The sequence below is a fragment of the Saccostrea echinata genome, unplaced genomic scaffold, assembly GCF_033153115.1.
Source record: "Saccostrea echinata isolate AGI-Se365-2 ecotype Australia unplaced genomic scaffold, CSIRO_AGI_Sech_v1 ptg000001l, whole genome shotgun sequence".
Classification (NCBI taxonomy): domain Eukaryota; kingdom Metazoa; phylum Mollusca; class Bivalvia; order Ostreida; family Ostreidae; genus Saccostrea; species Saccostrea echinata.
The window spans coordinates 43,125,747-43,143,351 of record NW_026889750.1 but is presented as its reverse complement, the minus strand read 5'-3'; the positions used below and the strand labels follow the sequence as shown (position 1 = coordinate 43,143,351).

Genomic DNA, 17,605 nt, shown 5'->3' with positions numbered 1-17,605 from the left:
TTAATCAATCAATGTTCCTTACATCTTTTCACATTTCCACTGGCAAATTGCTTTTCAAAAATAGAAATTGGCAAACATTTTATTTATTTATTTATTTGATTTTTTTCATTTTTTTTTAAACTTACTACTTTTTCAGATTAAGAGAAAAGTGACAAGCAAGGAAGAATTCTTTTCAAAACTTTACCATCAAAATAAGAATTGATCTAAGTGAACTATTTCTTAGAGATATTTTAGAGGAAAATCAATAACTATGATAATTGATATTTATTCATGGTTGTTATTTAACGACTTATAAAACAGTCATACAGGTGTTTAATTTGTATTTAATAAGCTGGTAATTACATGTAGAATATAAAAAAAATTAATATTTATAAGCATTTTATATAAGAAGCATTACCAAATACAATGTACTAAACAGTTAACAGCTACAATGATTTGAAAGATAAAATATTTTGCACAAAGGTAATGTTAGAATTTTTCTTCAACAGTTTTTGTTCTTTATAATGTTTACACAAACCGCTATTTGAATAAAACATATTGAATCACATATATAAGAAAAGGGTACTATCAAATCCATTTAATTACAGATATTCAAAGAAATTTTTCAGGACATTTAAATGATGAAAACATATTTCATGGAATTTTTGCTTGAAGTAGAAACTATCAATAACACTGAGTTTACAAAATGAAAATCCTAACCACAGGCATAAATACTTTTTTATCAGAGAAATCGACAATTCAGCATATAATATATTCATTCAAATGATACAGGAATGTTGTAAGCTTCAGATGATAATAACCTATGGGATCACTCAACGAAATTAACGCTCATTTATGTGATGGAACTAAAACTATTTGTAAATTATGCCTATGTGGGCTTGTTACAATATCCATTTGTTAGTTTAGAAGTTCACACGTTTTAATTTATTGATTAGAGATTGTAATCTTGTTGGGATTTGCTTACTTGTCATCCTTGTAATACCTTTCAACAAGTCGGGTTAAGATTTTTTTGAGGAGAGGAAACTGGAATTTTTAAACAGAATCAGACTCTCTTTGACGATATGGATCTAGAAATACTTATATTAATGTTAGTTTTTACCTTTGGTGTAATGAGTAAAGATATGTCTAATGTGAAAGCCATCACAAAAAGGTTTTTTGAGGATGAAAAATATGATAAAAAGATCCGACCCGTCCGAGATTATAGCACAGCTGTACAGATGGACGTGAGTCTCTTCTTGTTCAGCATCAATAAACTGGACGAGGTGCAAGAAAAACTAGTGACCACTGCATATCTGGAACTGGTGTGGATAGACGAATATCTTACATGGGACCCCGAGGATCATGAAGGCATAGAACATTTCTATATACCACAGGTACGTTAAATGTTAATTAAAACCAAAACTGAAAGTTATACTTCCTGAATTCGTTGATACACATTACTTTTATATTGGAAACTAATGAAAGATGCATTTAATGTTAAATCATCCAATGATATACCTCCATTACAAATTACTACCGATAATGGTGAAGATAGTTTAGTTTTTTTCTGATACCGATTAAATTGAAGCACTTAACAGATACTTTTCATCCATCTCCAGTATCAATGACACAAACCAAAACTTAATAGAAATGTATTCTGTATGAAGTGACACAATAAGTAATATCATAATTGAAGAACAAGAGGTAGTTGATATTATTTTTATACTCCCAGTCAATAAAGCTATAGGTCCCGATTGTATCAGTCACAAAATGTTAAAATGTACTGTTGCCACTGTTTCATAACCATAACTATGTTATTTAATAAATCGCTGTCTGAGAACATTTTTCCAGCCAGGTAGAAAGTAGCTCATGTATAACCTCTCTTTAAAAAAGATGATCCTGCGTTAGTGTCTAACTATAGACCTGTTTCTTTATTAAGCAAAATTATGGAGAAAATTGTTTTCAAGCATATTTACAATCATTTTCATTGTAACAATTTATCTATCGATATCATGCCGGATTTTTACCCGGACACTCTACAGTGTACCAACTTTAAGAAACTTATCATAGTATTGTACAAAGTATAGATGAAGGCAAATCTTGTTGTATGGTTTTTTGCGATCTCTCTAGAGCATTCGACAGAGTATGGCACAAGGGTCTTCTTTTCAAATTACAAATATATGGAATATCTGGCGATCTTTTACTACGGTTTACAAGTTACTTGAGAAACAGATCACAAAAAGTTATGTATAAGGATTTGTTTTCATCCAGCCTCAATGTATTTGCAGGTGTGCCTCAAGACTCAGTTCTAGGTTCTCTTTTATTTTTGATATATGTTAATGATGTTGCTGAAAATATGCTATCAATGTGTAGACTATTTGCTGATGATAACTCACTTCAACATGCGTCATTTAATTTATTAGATATAGAATACAGGTTAAACCATGATCTTGATGTTTTAGATAAATGGTCGAGCAAATGGCTCCTAAGTTTTAATCCATCAAAAACAAAGGTTGTATTTTTTTTCCTTAAAACTAGATCCATTTTACCTAATTTATATTTTCAGGGCAATACACTGGAATTTGTACCGGTGCATCACCACATCGGTAATTTGTTGTCACAAAATCTTAGCTGGTCTGAGTATACTGAAAGCATTGTAAATAATGCATATAGGAAATTGGGGCTATTAAAGAAACTACTATTTTCAATAGGTAGAAAAAACCTTTCTATATTGTATACAACATTTGTGAGACCTACACTTGAATATGCTTCAGTTGTGTGGGATGGCTGTTCTTTATCTGATGTAGAAAAACTCGAAAATGTACAATTAATGGCCGCTAGGATAGTTACTGGTCTTCCAATACTAGCTTCAAGAGAATCGCTTTATTTTGAAACAGTATGGGTACCTTTGAAGAACCGTCGTTACCTAGCAAAAATGACTACAATGTTCAAAATTAATAATTGGGATGTACCTGAATATATACGAGATATAATCCCAAAGAAAAGAAAACATTTCAAAATACAATACACGTAATAAAGATCAATTAACGATTCCAAGAGGCAGATTAGAAATTTTTAAAAAGTCATTTGTACCTGATGCTGTTAAAAAATGGAATTTATTGAATACAGATACAAGAGGGGTCATCTCAGTTAATTCATTTTGTAAAATTGTAAGCGATAATCCCTCAAAAGCACCTTCTTATTTTTTTTTTTAATTTGGTAAGCGCATTACAAATATAATCCATACTAAATTAAGGACAACTGTGTACTGAATCAAGATTTTTATAAACGCAATATCATTGACAATCCTTATTGCTCATGAGGTAAACAAGAAGATGCTAACCATTTTTTCTTTGTTTGTAGAAAATATCTTAATGCTAGAAATAATCTTTTCGACTATCTTTTTCGACTTGATTTAGATATCATAGATGTACACCTTCTTCTTTGGGGCAATGAAAACATCATTAGAGTAAAAAACTGGTATTTTTGCTGCTGTTTACAAGTTCATAAATGAATCCTGTATGTTTAAATAGCTTGTTAATATATGTATGTTACTATTTATTTGTTTAAGTTTTTGATATTCTTTTGCATGACAATTATTGTTATTATGTGTTATATTAAGGAGAGGAACTAGTAAGTTGATAGAACTTGTTTCTGATTCTTTTGGTTGACAATAAAATATGTTCAAAGCAAAACAAAGGTAATTACCGCTCCGTATGTAGCAAATACTTCCACACATAAAAATCAGGCTACTAGAATTTATAAATTGTGAATGTGTGTGTGTGTGTTGTAATTTCACATTTAGAAATAATTTAATGATGTTGTTTATTGCTGTTTTGTCAAAAAATTTTAACATTTATGCTTCGTACTTCATTTATTTCTCACAATATTTCAGAAAGAAATTTGGACGCCTGATATTGTATTGAAGGGTGGATTTACTAGATTTCAGGAGCTAGGGGGTGACTTCTACTATCTTGATCTGGATTCTGATGGACAGATCACGTGGTTACCTTATGAAGTATTTGAAAGTCGCTGTCCAATTGACATCACTTACTTCCCATTCGATGAGCAAATATGTAGCATATCATTTGTTATTTGGTCGTATGCTAGGGACGAAGTTGAGATCTGTTGTTCTAATCACGGAATGAAATTCTATCAATATGAAGAAAATAGCATCTGGTCAATTGTCAACACGAACTTTACAATTATCGACGATCCTGGAATAAGAGAATCTGAAATAATGTTCACCCTTCATCTTCGGAGGAAACCATTTTACTTTATCAGAAACATAATAATCCCTGTAGTTTTATTAGCAATTCTCAACATCTTAACATTTGTCATACCGGTAGATTCAGGAGAAAAATTAACATTTGGAATGACAGTGTTTCTTTCTTTTCTTGTTTTTCTGAATGTCATATCAGCACAACTTCCAACAAACTCGGAAAGTACACCTCTTTTGGGAGTATACCTGGAAGTGCAGTTGGGTTACAGTGTCACCGTTCTTATTGTGGCGTCACTTCAACTACAAATTCACCACAGGGACGAAGCAGAGATACCTTCACGACCGTACGTAACAATAATTAAAATAAGCAATCTTATGCGATGTAAAAGTGGGGTCAAAATTAAACCTTTGACCAGAAATATAAATCAAAACATGGAAAATATTTTAAATGAAAGGGTGGAAATAGACTTCCCTTATTCTAGAGACACAAATAAGCTGAAACAATTCCATGGAAAAAGTGGAGAAGGAGATCACGTTAAGACCTCTAGTAAGAAGGGTAAGGGTACTTACATACAGGTTAAGGAAGGAATCTCGTCACTCAAACAAGCAGATAGTTTCCAGACATCCTGTACTTGGAAGGACGTCTCATCAGCCTTGGATATTATCGCGTTCTGGTTCTTCCTTGTTTCAAATTTTGTAGTAACAATGGTTTTCTTCATTCAGATTTACACTGGAGGTGAAAGAAAGTAAAAATAGAATCATTTGTTGGAAGGCTTCACCCCTTTTCTACTTTGTCATTCACAAGATTTTCACTAAGCGTTATTATCAACCGAGAACATTTTTTTTATTAACTATACTTGTATCTAGGAATTTTCTCTGCATCATTATGATTCAAAGAAAATTTTCAACAAAAATATGCTGTTAAGATTGTTTTGTTTACAAGTATGCTTAGAGTAAAATATAAGCATTGACATTGTGTAAAACGTTGCCTGTGATCATTTAATAAAGAAAGACGGAGAAATAACAAAGAGCAATGTTTACTTCAGGTCTTTTTTGGCGCTGTAAAGGAGATGGGCGAACATAGCGTACAGAAAGCCTATAGCTTCAGATATATAAAAATCATGTTCAGTTTGTGAATTTAGTATTTAGAGTAAAGTTCTCATTATTGAAATTTATGAAATTATGATAAACAAAACTTTTCTGAGGAAAATTTTCTCGGCAAAATTTATTCTTTTATTAAAAAAATTAATGTGGTATTCGTGGGGTTCGAACCCTAGCAATAAAAATCCTGAGTATTATTTTCTTTCGAGACTAGCACGCTAACCACTAGACTACACAAGTCCTGATGAATAGTGGCATTTAAATCATGTTTGTGATATGACCCTTGACTTGATGGACTTCAAGTATTTCTCGAAAAGATGCAAATGTTATGTCAAAAAAGTATATTTTTAAGGTATAGTGGGTCACTGCTCTATATTTTTGGTAACCAAAAATGTATATTTTTATGCAAACTTTGAGAATTAACTTTCAAAAAGGTGGAGCAAAGACCCACTCATATCGAAAATTAGTATTATAGTATGAGAAAATGACTCTTTTTGCCCGTTTTAGTGTGTGTCTAATATTTCACAGGCAAATAATTTCAATCTTTGACGGATTTTTGCAAATTATAGAGATTTTACATAAAGTATAATTTAATGTTAGACGAAATATCAAGGAAAATTTTGATATAATTGAAATTTAATTTTTCATCTTCATGTTTGTCACACTATAGGCTTATCGCTCGTCATGTTCACCCATCTCCTTACTGAAAAATCAAAACTGCTTCGTTTTTATTGACAATATATAAAATATCACTTGCACCCTTGGTGACTGCATAACTATTGAGAATTTTCGTGCTAGTCAACACAATATGACCTCATTAATTGCGTCATTAAAAATGGCCAGAAGTTGAAACTGCTTTTCAATATTTTATATAAAGCACAACCTCTGACCCACTTGCAATTATATTATGGTAGATCTGTATCAGAAGATTATAAAATATGTTTTATTTTTTGGATCGAGGGGTATGCTCATATTTGAATTGTTTGCTGAAAGTTCTCACATTGACATGTTTTCTGCATTGCAATTTCACAAAGCTTGATTTCAATTACATAAACTCTCAGAGAAAACTTTGTTATAGGTAATGAAAACACTAAATCTCTTCTTTATATTTATATTTGAAATAAGATATAGTATGTTAGTCACTAGATTGCTATACCTACGGGGTCATTGGGGGGGGGGGCTTAAATTTAAGTGAGCCTAGCTCTTTATATATTGTTTTTGACTGGGTTGAAAACTTCTTTGAAAAAGTATTTAAATGTTTCAAACTTTTGTCCATGGCTATGAAGGAGGGCATTATAAATATATTTGAGGTTCATCATACCTAAACTAAGCTGCAGACTTTTTCCTCTTTTGATTTAAAAGTTTTGTGGAATTGTACTTTGTTTACTTTTAAGTTAGCTTCCATTTTGAACTCACCAAATAAAATAACAATGGCTTAGTAGGGGAATTTGGTACTAAAGAAATAAAAATGAAAGTATATATTTTGTGCTTTTAGAGACATTGTATTTAAAGATTCTTCCTTCAAACTAGTGTTAATAATTTATTTGACGGTTCTTAGCCGATAACCTGTTTTATATGGTGATATTAACTTCGAATAACTGTGTATTAGTGGAGTCCAAACATATCCTATATTGCACGTAGTCACAGGGATCCTCTATGTAGTGATGCTGTTGAAATACTTTTACTGAGTTTTCTTTTTTGAAAAAAATATATAACAATTAACATATTTTTTTGTTCTGATTTCTCAAAAGTCAAATTTTTGGAAAAAAAAACTGATATTTTTCGGATGTCTTGTTTCTATGAAGCCAATCATCCACAGTACTATAGTTTCTAGAATTGTTAATGTACGAAAATACAGTTATTGCATTGAAATCATAAGTCATTCTGGTTAACAAATGGAGTACTTTGTTAGGAAAAAATCTGTTAAATGTGACTCATCATGCTATATTTATAATGATGCGAATGACTTCCAAAATATTCCAATTATTTAATTGTCAAACTGTGTAAACAATAAAACATGGTTTAATCTCTTATTGAAAGAAGTATTCATATATCCCGCAGATAAAAATCGACGAGCATATGTGCATTTGTTATACGAATGGGTAACCTTTTTGCAAGTATTTTATAATTGGATGGAGAAAAATTGTTGTGAGATGTGTTTTATGGTTATTTTAAGACAGTTTTCACTTTTAGTATTTCCTTTTTTTCATTAAGACAAAGAAGACTGTAAATATAATTTTATTGTATTTGAAATCGATAGACCAAAACGGTTAAAAACATAAAATAAAAATGAAATGTACATTACAACTAAATTAAAGCTTCAAACTATATATATATATATATATATATATATATATATATATATATATATATATATATATATATATATATATATATATATATATATATATATATATATATATATATATATATATATATATCAAATGTATATTTGATATCAAAAATTGAATATGTTGTTGTTAAAACAAATAATAATTCATGAAATATGGAGATATCAAACAGTATGCAAGCTCAAAGTCCATTAAAACAATACAAATCGGGAACAAAGCAAACGCAGACCTCCAAAAACATCAGAGGTGGGATCAGGTGCCATGGAGGAATGAGCATCCCCTGCCGACCGGTCATTCTCATGATCGGAAAATAACGGAAAAATCCGTAGACAGTTCAGTATGTAAACAATGGCCTCACAATTAGTATGAAAAACGTCAGTCAGTATTTGAAAATGATAGACTGTATTTGCTGACAGGGTCATTGTATTGTTTTTCAATAACTTACCTCGTTTTAGAAATTGTTCATACGTAGAACATGCTCCTGCGTATCGAATCAACTGAGAGATATACACCCTATATGCAGGTGATAAGGGTATATTGCTGCATAAGTAAGAGAAGTTGACGATTGAAAAGTTTAAGTCATCACGTTTATCATAAAGCTTGGTTGATAGATTACCATTAACTTCTCTTTCTAGTGAAATATCCAAATATGAAACAGATGTTTCAGACTCTGTGGTATCTTTTATTTCAAGCTCACTGGGATATATCGTGTCGACATATGAATGGAAATAACTATTGTTAATTGACAATTCGTCGTCGATACATCTAAATGACGAGTTGAAGGCCACAGCAAGAGATTTTTTTTTCTCATGTATAAGATTTTGAATAAATTCTGCTTCATATGAATACAAAAATAAGTCTGCTAATAACGGGGCGCAATTGATACCCATGGGAATTCCAACAGATTGTTGAAAGACCTGGTCTCCAAAAACCACAAAGATATTGTCAATAAGAAACTCAAACATTTTTTTTATATCAACTTCACAGTATTTGTGTGTACAATAAGAATGCTTTTTAACACAATAATTTTGCAAATGACCAATTACAATGTAAGATTATTTACGAGTACCATTTTTATTCAAAGAGTAGCTGTCAAAAGGCCTGGACTTTAATTTATCGCAGGGAATGGTTGCATATAGAGTTGAAAAGTCTTAAGTTTTTATGTTATTGATTTCGATAAAATTTTCCAAAAGTTCCTTGGAATTTTTTTTTAAATTAAGAATATTACTGATATTAATAGCGTCAATTCCTTTGTTGGCATATTGAAGTTAAAGGAAAAAACGGATAGTGTTAGTTGTATTTTCTTCAGTAAATTGTGGCGGTTTAAAAAGCCTATGTTTTGCAATATCCATAACCAAGGATCCGAGCCTGTATTCTGCTGTCGAGGAATCCAAATATGGACTTTCCTTGACTTTTACAAATAGACTATTCAAAACTTTCAAAGGGACAGAGTAAAGTTTGGTGCGAATGTGATGAAGGCCTAATTGTATATTTACATAAGATAGTAGTGAATCAAAAGAGGCATCGTGTATAATAGGTTTATTGTAAGACCGATGTCCATGACAACGCTTTAGTCTCTTTGTGCTGTTAAAAATTCCCATCACATTCACATTGCTACACTGTAAGCTTGAAAGATTCCCAACACTGTCGACATTGTCATTGCTACCATATTGAAAGGCTGTGTTTATTTTCTAATCCAATATTTTTCTCGTTGTCTACGGAAAGGTGTACCCAGTGATGGGCTATTAGTATGATTGTTAATTTTTTTTTTAGAATTCTAACTTTCATTGACAAAATAAAATGATCAGGCAGGTAAATTAAAATGCTTGTATAGAAGCTGCTGGTCCCCGTTGTTAATCTGAAATCTATGCCCCGATATTCTTTTATTAAGTGACCACTTGGTTTCAGCAACATAAAAAAGTCCAGATAGGGTACATTTGATTCCGGAGACAACATTAGAAGATTTGCAATTCAATTATTCCCAAGTTTTGGTAAAGAAACTCTGTCTACTAAGGTTGCTAAAAAACGAAGAGCTAGTAATCAAAATATCACAGATTTTACAGTTTTTGACGGAACGTTTTGAAAAAGAACACATGGGATCGGAAAAGGAATCGGCAAATATATCTCTAATAGAAACTTTACATTCCTTCAATTTTTTTGTAAAAACTGTTGGTTCTATACCAAAACTGTGCATCTGAAAATTGCACATATGACATATGTTTAATATCCCTGAGGATAATCCGAGGGACACCGATTGAACTCTTAGAGTCTGTGTCCCTTATAGACTCAAAAGAGTCTGTTTATACTGGGCGACGCGTCTGCCAGTATCCTTTCATTAACTTTGCACTTTTCATGAGTGAATGAATGAATAATTACCGAACGACAAGTATCCTCGGGGACAGACTTTCCACATGTTCGGTGGTTAAAATGAAATATGGAGATAACGAAAATAAAACAATTATTTTCTTCAGCCCAGTAGCTAAGTACTTCGATACTACCTTGAAAATACGGATATATATTTAATTGTTGTAAAATTTAGAAATTTATTTTAAAAATTAAGGATTATCTCCCTCATGCATAGGTCTGATCCTTTGACGTATTTGGCTCCAGTCTTTGGCAAACCCCTTTTTCAGCTCTTCAGAGGTTTTTTTATCTACATATTTCGGATTTCCAACGTTTCGACATGAGTATCACTGAAGAGACATACTTTTTCGAAATGCACATCTGGTGCATCGAAATTGGTACCGTATAAGATTTACATCATCGTATTACAAATTTAGCAACAAATGTCATTCGTTCTGTTAGATTATTGATGTATATTAGCTATTGTAAGCGACAATTAAAAGGCAGCACTCCTTCTTCAATTTAATGCGTAGCACGGGCAGGAGTTATAAGCTATAATATATAAGCTATAAGGTACGGTCTCAGTTTCATTATTTAATTGGATTCGTAAAAGGACTGTGAAATTAAGATTAACTTTACCGACCTAAAGGTAGGTATAAAGGTGCATAATCTTAAATTGTACAAAGACAGGTGCTCACAAAAAAAAAGATATCGGTCGCAAAGATGTTGATCTAAAAGATTATTGAACCATTTCCATATAACAATTTCTAAAAAATGATATATGAATGATATTTTATATGACTTGTTTTCTTTGCCTTTTTGCTACCATAAGTGTGTTCTTTTTTTAGCCTTTCTTATTTTGTATTCTGATAAAGCAAAATTTCTTTTAAATCGGTTACATAAAGAGTAGAACTGGAAATTAACTGTTCCCCTAATATCGAATTCATGCAAGACAAAAATCACACTTCAGCGTTCTATACTGAATGTCAAAATACGAAAAATTGATCAAATTCAGCTTTATTTAAAAAATAATAAGGCATGTTCAAGCATTAACTTCCGTAACATTACCTTAAAATCAATGGTATATTGAAATTGTTGTAAACTGATAACGATAAGAGATTTGTGGATGATAAATTTTTTTCAAGTGCACTGACATGTCCATTAGCGAAATTTGTTGTACAACTGGCTATTTGAAACAGTTATTTTTTTTCATGTTATATATTCTAAATTGGTCCATTTATCGTAGAATGGCATTTTCACCCGCAGATGGTGTCTTTATTTCCCATGTGATTGGGACCACAAGAGCTTGTTTTGTGCACGATCATTTTTTCTTTGCTCGTAGACTTTTCGCCGGTATTTTGTCAGCCTCTTAATTCAACCGGATGTTGACTGAAAAAAAGCCAAACGAAGTTAATGTGTAAAAGGATATTATGTACTCTCAACCGCTGTTAAGATTATACAAATGCTTTTGCAAACAAAAGAAAATGTTATTCAGTGAGGTATTTTCTAACAATAAAAGATTGATGGCATTGTATTTGGAAAAATGCCAATCTTTTAAAAAGCATCACCTGTATACAAACTTGCGAAGGGGTTCATTCCTTAACACTTAATTGTTCCTGCTTTAACCTCAAAGGGCGTCAAATAATTCGGACCATGTTTAATTCTAACCATGGTCTCAGTGAATTTTGTTTATGCTAATTATTTATGTAACTCGAATATAATGCATTTTCAGAATTGTTTTTTAATGTAAGATACCATAGGTATCTTACATAAGCAGTACATCATTAAGAACTATGAGTACTTTGTTGAACGTACAGGTTACTGACAAACAAGATAATGTTATAGGAGTTTAAACGTTTAAAGTCAGCATTTTGCAAATTTTGTGGTCGTAATAATGACCTTGCATGCAAATTAAACTTATCATGTATAAATAAAATTTCCTCTATCACATATTCTTGGAAATTCCTCAATCCAAAGACATAGTTTTATGCGAGTATTTTTAACAAACCTAGTCAATTAAGTATTTCTTAACATGTCCATTAACCTTCCTTGAAATCCATTGAGGTATATTTAGGTCCCTAGCAACATTGTCCAATCATGAACAAATTTACTGCATTCATTAGACAAAAGGTACACAAAACATCACAATGCATGCTTAGAAAAACAAAGATTTTGAGAAAATGTATTAAAAAAACATGCATGTTTGTACAAATCAAACATTGAAAAATAGAATTCCGTAAATGACATTGTGTAATTCTTTATGTTTGCATTTAAACAGTTTTTGGCAATAAAATCTATCTTTCAAGGGGAAGCTTTGAGGTGTCTTAAATTTCTTGAAACAAGAATGACATGTGCATTACTTGAAAGAAGATAAGAAGTTATACAGATATTCCCAATTATTCCCTATACTTCCTTTTTTTTTACCGCCGAAATATGACTGAAATATTGCCGACTCGGCGTTATACAATAGGAATCAATCAACCAATCCTTTACAATTGCTGAAAATCCACCATTTTTTAAAAATAAAACAACTTCTTAGCTTAAAATGCATGTATTGTTAAAACCAACTTTCAGGGTAGGAGAAACTTGTTATCTTTACTGTTCATGCCAGAAAAAAGAATGTAAAGACTTTTTAATACAATTATGTCGATGTGTCGATCTTGTATATCAAATACACATGATTTCTTTATTGATCCGACAACAAGCGCCAAAGTAATTACACCGACACCAGACTACCGGGGGAAAATAACATTCGTTATTTTTCGATATTCGACCAAAAACATAAAAAAAAATTATTCATAAAAATAACTGGTTATGTTTATTTTAGTCCCTCGTCTCTCACTGCTTTTGGCGAAGCCTTCAACAAATGTAAACAAGTTTTATACGAGTTTGTAACATTTGCTGACTGATGTTTTTCATACTAATTGTTAGACCAATATTGACACACTAAATTATCTACGGATTTTCCTCATTTTTGCCCGATCATGACAAGGAGCACATGGTGGGTGTGATCGGTCGACAGGGGATGTTCACTCCTCTGTGGCACCTGATCCCATCTCTGATGTTTTAGAGGTTGTTTGCTCTGCTCCTAATTTGTATTGTTTGAATGGACTTTTGGGCTTGAATTTCATCATAATAAAGCAATTATTGCTAATATAATTCGACCCAATGCAAACGAAATAATTATAACGAACATAGAATTTTCGAAATGCTGAATTTAAAGGAGGTTGTTGAAATCTCTCAAACATCAACTTATAGCTTAAAGTTATCCGTATTCCATACACCATGCATAGACAAACTTTGATCGTAAAGTCGACAAAATGATAAATTGAGTTAAGTGAATGATGAAATTATTTGTACTAAAGTTTGATGAATAATAGATAATTTTGACCACTTATTTGTATTGCAAAAATAAATATCATTGGTTAATTATAGTTGTGCAGAGGTACTTAAGTAAATTTCGTTTGCAAGAGCGTTGAAAAAATATATCAAAGAACATTGGGATCGTATTTACTGATATTATTCCTCCAGAAGACATCTCACTTCGGTTGTTCTTCCGATGCACAAATTGATTTAAAATAACATTCTCAATGCTTGTCAGGCGTTTATTTATCAATCCTCGTTATTTTTTACCTATGTTCAATTTACAGTGATGGAGAGTAATGATCTACCTACCATAAAGAACATACAGGCACTGGAAGGAATTTTCCATTTTCTTTTAGTTAATTAACTTAGTGCATTGTTAGGAATCCACATTTTCTAAAACTTAGAAAATCTTGTTCAGGTGTAGAGGTTGTATGCAATGATATTAAATACTAGGATTTAAAATATCTTTAAAAATAACACATGGTAATAAATATATCGATTACATGTAATCTAAGTCTTATAGATAAATAAATGAATCGTCCACTCAATATTCTTATGTCGAAATAATGTCCCAATGTTTTTGGATGTGTAAATGTTTTATTATTTTTGTGACATAAATATTGTGAGCAAACAAACAAATGATGGAAAGTCGACACGTCGAAAAGGAAAGACAAATGGAAATAGTGTTGGAAGATACATAGGTCTTTACTACATATGAGTCAACTTTTATGATCAAATATGGAAACGTGGTTAGAGGGGCCTGAACACAGTTGCATATTTACAATTTTACGTCTATTTGTTTTCAAAAAATGACTTTAGTTTAATGATTTGAACTTACATGAATATGCTAAGAATTCAATGACAACGATATTTCTCAGAACATCACGTCAAACATCTGTGTTTGTAAACAGGGCACGACCTCTGTTATTGTTAGTGTTTACGTTTTACCGGGTCTGGTTAAAATTTAAGTCTGCACACATAACTGATCACGGACTGACAATACTGTTTAGTTGGTTTTGCTATCTCTCTTTTCTCCTCTGAATTTTCTGGATTCTAGTTTTAATATTTTTTCATCAATATACAACAAAAACTCTACTTTTGTTAAGCATTAAGGATAAAGTTTACTTTGTGAAAGTGCAAGGATATGTTTCAATCAAACGCCTCCCGAAATTCGTAGTTTTAATTTCCAGATAAAAGAAGTTTCCAAACACGATTTTAATATATTTCAGTGTAAAATCCTCTAGCAACATATAAGTCATGATATTATTTAGAAAATTTCAGAAAATATGAGCTTCAAATCTGTGTCCCAACCCATTAAAGAGTATAAGCAAAAAGACACAGTGAATTATGCCTTTAAACGTAATAATTTATGTATTAAAATGCAATGTTGAATCGTTTAAAGGCAAATAAATAATTACATTTCATGATTTTTGCATTCAAATGCAAATCTTATTGCAATAATCATTTAAACACAAACTTTTACATTTAAACACAATAAACTAGAAAAACTTTATTACCAAGAAAACAAGACCTGGTAACAGATAACAAACAGTAATCAAACTCAAAAGTCCATTGAAACAATACAATTCGGGAACAGAGCAAACACGGACCTCTAACAGCATCAGAGATGGGATTAGGTGCCATGGAGGAGTAAGCAATATAATTCAACTCATGATGGAGTCCCCTGTCGTCTAGACGCATCCTCCGTGTGCTCTTTGTCATGTTCGGACAATCGGTAAAATCCATAGACAATTCTGTGTTTAAATAATGTATAACAATTAGTATGAAAGACAACAGTCAAAATTTGACTCAATGATAAATTGTGCTGAGTATTTGCTAAGGAAGTCATTGTATCGACCATAGAACTTCCGAAATGTTGACTTCAGATGAGACTTTTGATGTCATTGTTTCATCTAATCATTTGTCAATAGCTTATCTCGTTTCAGAAATTCTTCGTACTAAGAGCATGGACGAGCTACAACAGGCTTCTGTAGAACATTTTATTGATATATCAATTAAATTGGAATTCTTTCCTGACAAAAATGAACTAAACTAGAAAAACTTTATTACCAAGAAAACAAGACCTGGTAATAAATGCGACACTTAAAAACTCGAAATGTAATAACTAACCACTTAAACAGGAAGGATAATGTTTGAAGCTGCACACTAGCTATCGACTTTTGGTGATTTATGATGAACTTGCAGTTTCACTATAAGGGTACGGGTTGATCTCCATATGAATTAAGGATGAATCATTATTTATATACCATACATGTACTGGCTTTATGAATGCAATAATCAAGGGTGTATTTTGAGTCATGCCTATTGTACATCTGTGTCTAATAATACTTCAAGTAAATCGTAAGAAAACGTCCGAGAAGCTTAAGCCTTATAGAAAATATAATGACTTAGATATCAAAAATATTTTGCATTACATGGAACATCAGCGAACACCTCTAACCCGACTATTTGCTCCGCCGTTTTTTTTTTCGTCTTGCGTTAACCTTAAAACTAGAAATAGAATTGAAAAATTATTTTGCCTTCTAAGTAAAAGAATTTATATAATCAACAACCATCATTGAGATGCAAATTTAATGAAATATATGGAGATAACGAACAGTATTCAAGCTCAAACGTCCATTCAAACAATACAAATCAGGAGCAAAGCAAACACGACCTCTTAAACATCAGAGGTGGGATCAGGTGCCATTGAGGAGTAAGCATCCCCTGCCGACCGGTCACACCCGCCGTGTGATCCTTGTCATGATTGGAAAATAACGGAAAAATCCGTGAACAATTCAGTGTGTAAATAATGGCCTAACTTAGTGTGAAAAGTCAGTCAGCATTTGACTTAATGATAGATTGTATTTGCTGACAAGATCATTGTCATAGACCTTAGAACTTAAGAATTGACGACTTAAAAAGAGACTGATGATTTTTTTTTTTCACCAACTTGTTTGTCAATAATCTACCTCGTTTTAGAAATTGTTCATACGTAGAGTATGTGCTTGCGTATTGAATCAATTGAGAGATATAAACCCCGTATGCAGGTGATAAGGGTATATTGCTGCATAAGTAAGAGAAGTTGACGATTGAAAAATTAAAGTCATCATGTTTATCATAAAGCTTTGTTGTTTGGTTACCATTAACGTCTTTTTCTAGTAAAATATCCAAATATGAAACAGATGTGTCAGACTTTGTGGTATCTTTAATCTCAAGCTCACTGCAGGGATATATCATGCCGACATACGAATGGAAATAATTATTGTTAATTGATATTATGTCGTCGATTTATCTAAATGTCGAGTTGAAGGCCGAAGCGAGTGTTTTCTCCTTCACATGTATAAGATTTTGAATAAATTCTGCTTCATATTAATTCAAAAATAAGTCTACTAATAAATAACGGGCGCAATTGGTACCCATGGAAATTCCAACAGATTGTTGTCTCCAAAAAGCACTTAGATATTGTCAATCAAAAACTCAAGCATCTTTTTAATATCAACTTTAGAGTACTTGTGTGTACAATCAGAAAGCTTTTTAACAAAATAATTTTGCAAATGACCAATTATAAGGAAAGTAAATTTGCGAGTTCCATTTTTATTCAAAAAGCAGCTATCAATGATGTCAAAAAGCCTGGACTTCAATTTATCGTGGGGAATGGTTGTATATAGAGTAGAGAAGTCATAAGTTTTTATGTTATTGATTTTGGAAAAAATTTTGCGATTTCAAATTTTCCAATTAAAGTTCCTTGGAATTTTTTAGTATCGAGATCTGATTAACACCAATTCTCGAATATATTGTTTCACAGTAAAAGAGAATTTGTATTGTTGATATAAACTAGCCACATATACTAATTTCCACTGAACCTGTCCCTTCGAAGTCCCCATTAATATAAACTTTTAAACCATCGTGAAAATTTAAAAGTATACAACCACAGAGTCTGATTCATCTTTTTGATATTTGGATATTTTGCTAAAAAAGACATTAATGGCAAACTAACGACTAAACTTCATGAATAACGTTATGACTTCAACTTTTCTTCCGTCAACTTATTATGAAGCAAAATCTAATTTTACTTTAAGAATTCGTTTTCACGAATACAATTCGTTATAATGAATTAAAGAATTCGTCATGATAATAATTCAACAAAATTGTTATAAAAGATAAAGTTCGTTATATCAAATTCAAAAAATTGTCATAACAAATTAAATTCCATTTCTAACAATTTGACAATTCGTTTTAT

At 31.5% G+C, this 17,605-nt stretch overlaps 1 protein-coding gene across 1 annotated transcript; it reads left to right on the top strand.

Moving 5' to 3' along the window:
* The first annotated feature begins 1,121 nt into the window (after positions 1 to 1,121).
* On the top strand, positions 1,122 to 4,951 carry LOC133197626 (neuronal acetylcholine receptor subunit alpha-3-like). Its single transcript, XM_061333741.1, has 2 exons — positions 1,122 to 1,373; positions 3,875 to 4,951. The coding sequence occupies exons 1-2, from the start codon at positions 1,122 to 1,124 to the stop codon at positions 4,949 to 4,951; spliced, it is 1,329 nt and encodes a 442-aa protein (XP_061189725.1).
* Positions 4,952 to 17,605: the final 12,654 nt, after the last annotated feature.

Bases quoted from the DNA above. Each gene is read 5' to 3' on its own strand.
- LOC133197626 (XM_061333741.1), top strand. From the start codon at position 1,122: ATGTCTAATGTGAAAGCCATCACAAAAAGGTTTTTTGAGGATGAAAAA. The intron at 1,374-3,874 runs GTACGTTAAATG...ACAATATTTCAG, and splicing joins AACATTTCTATATACCACAG to AAAGAAATTTGGACGCCTGA.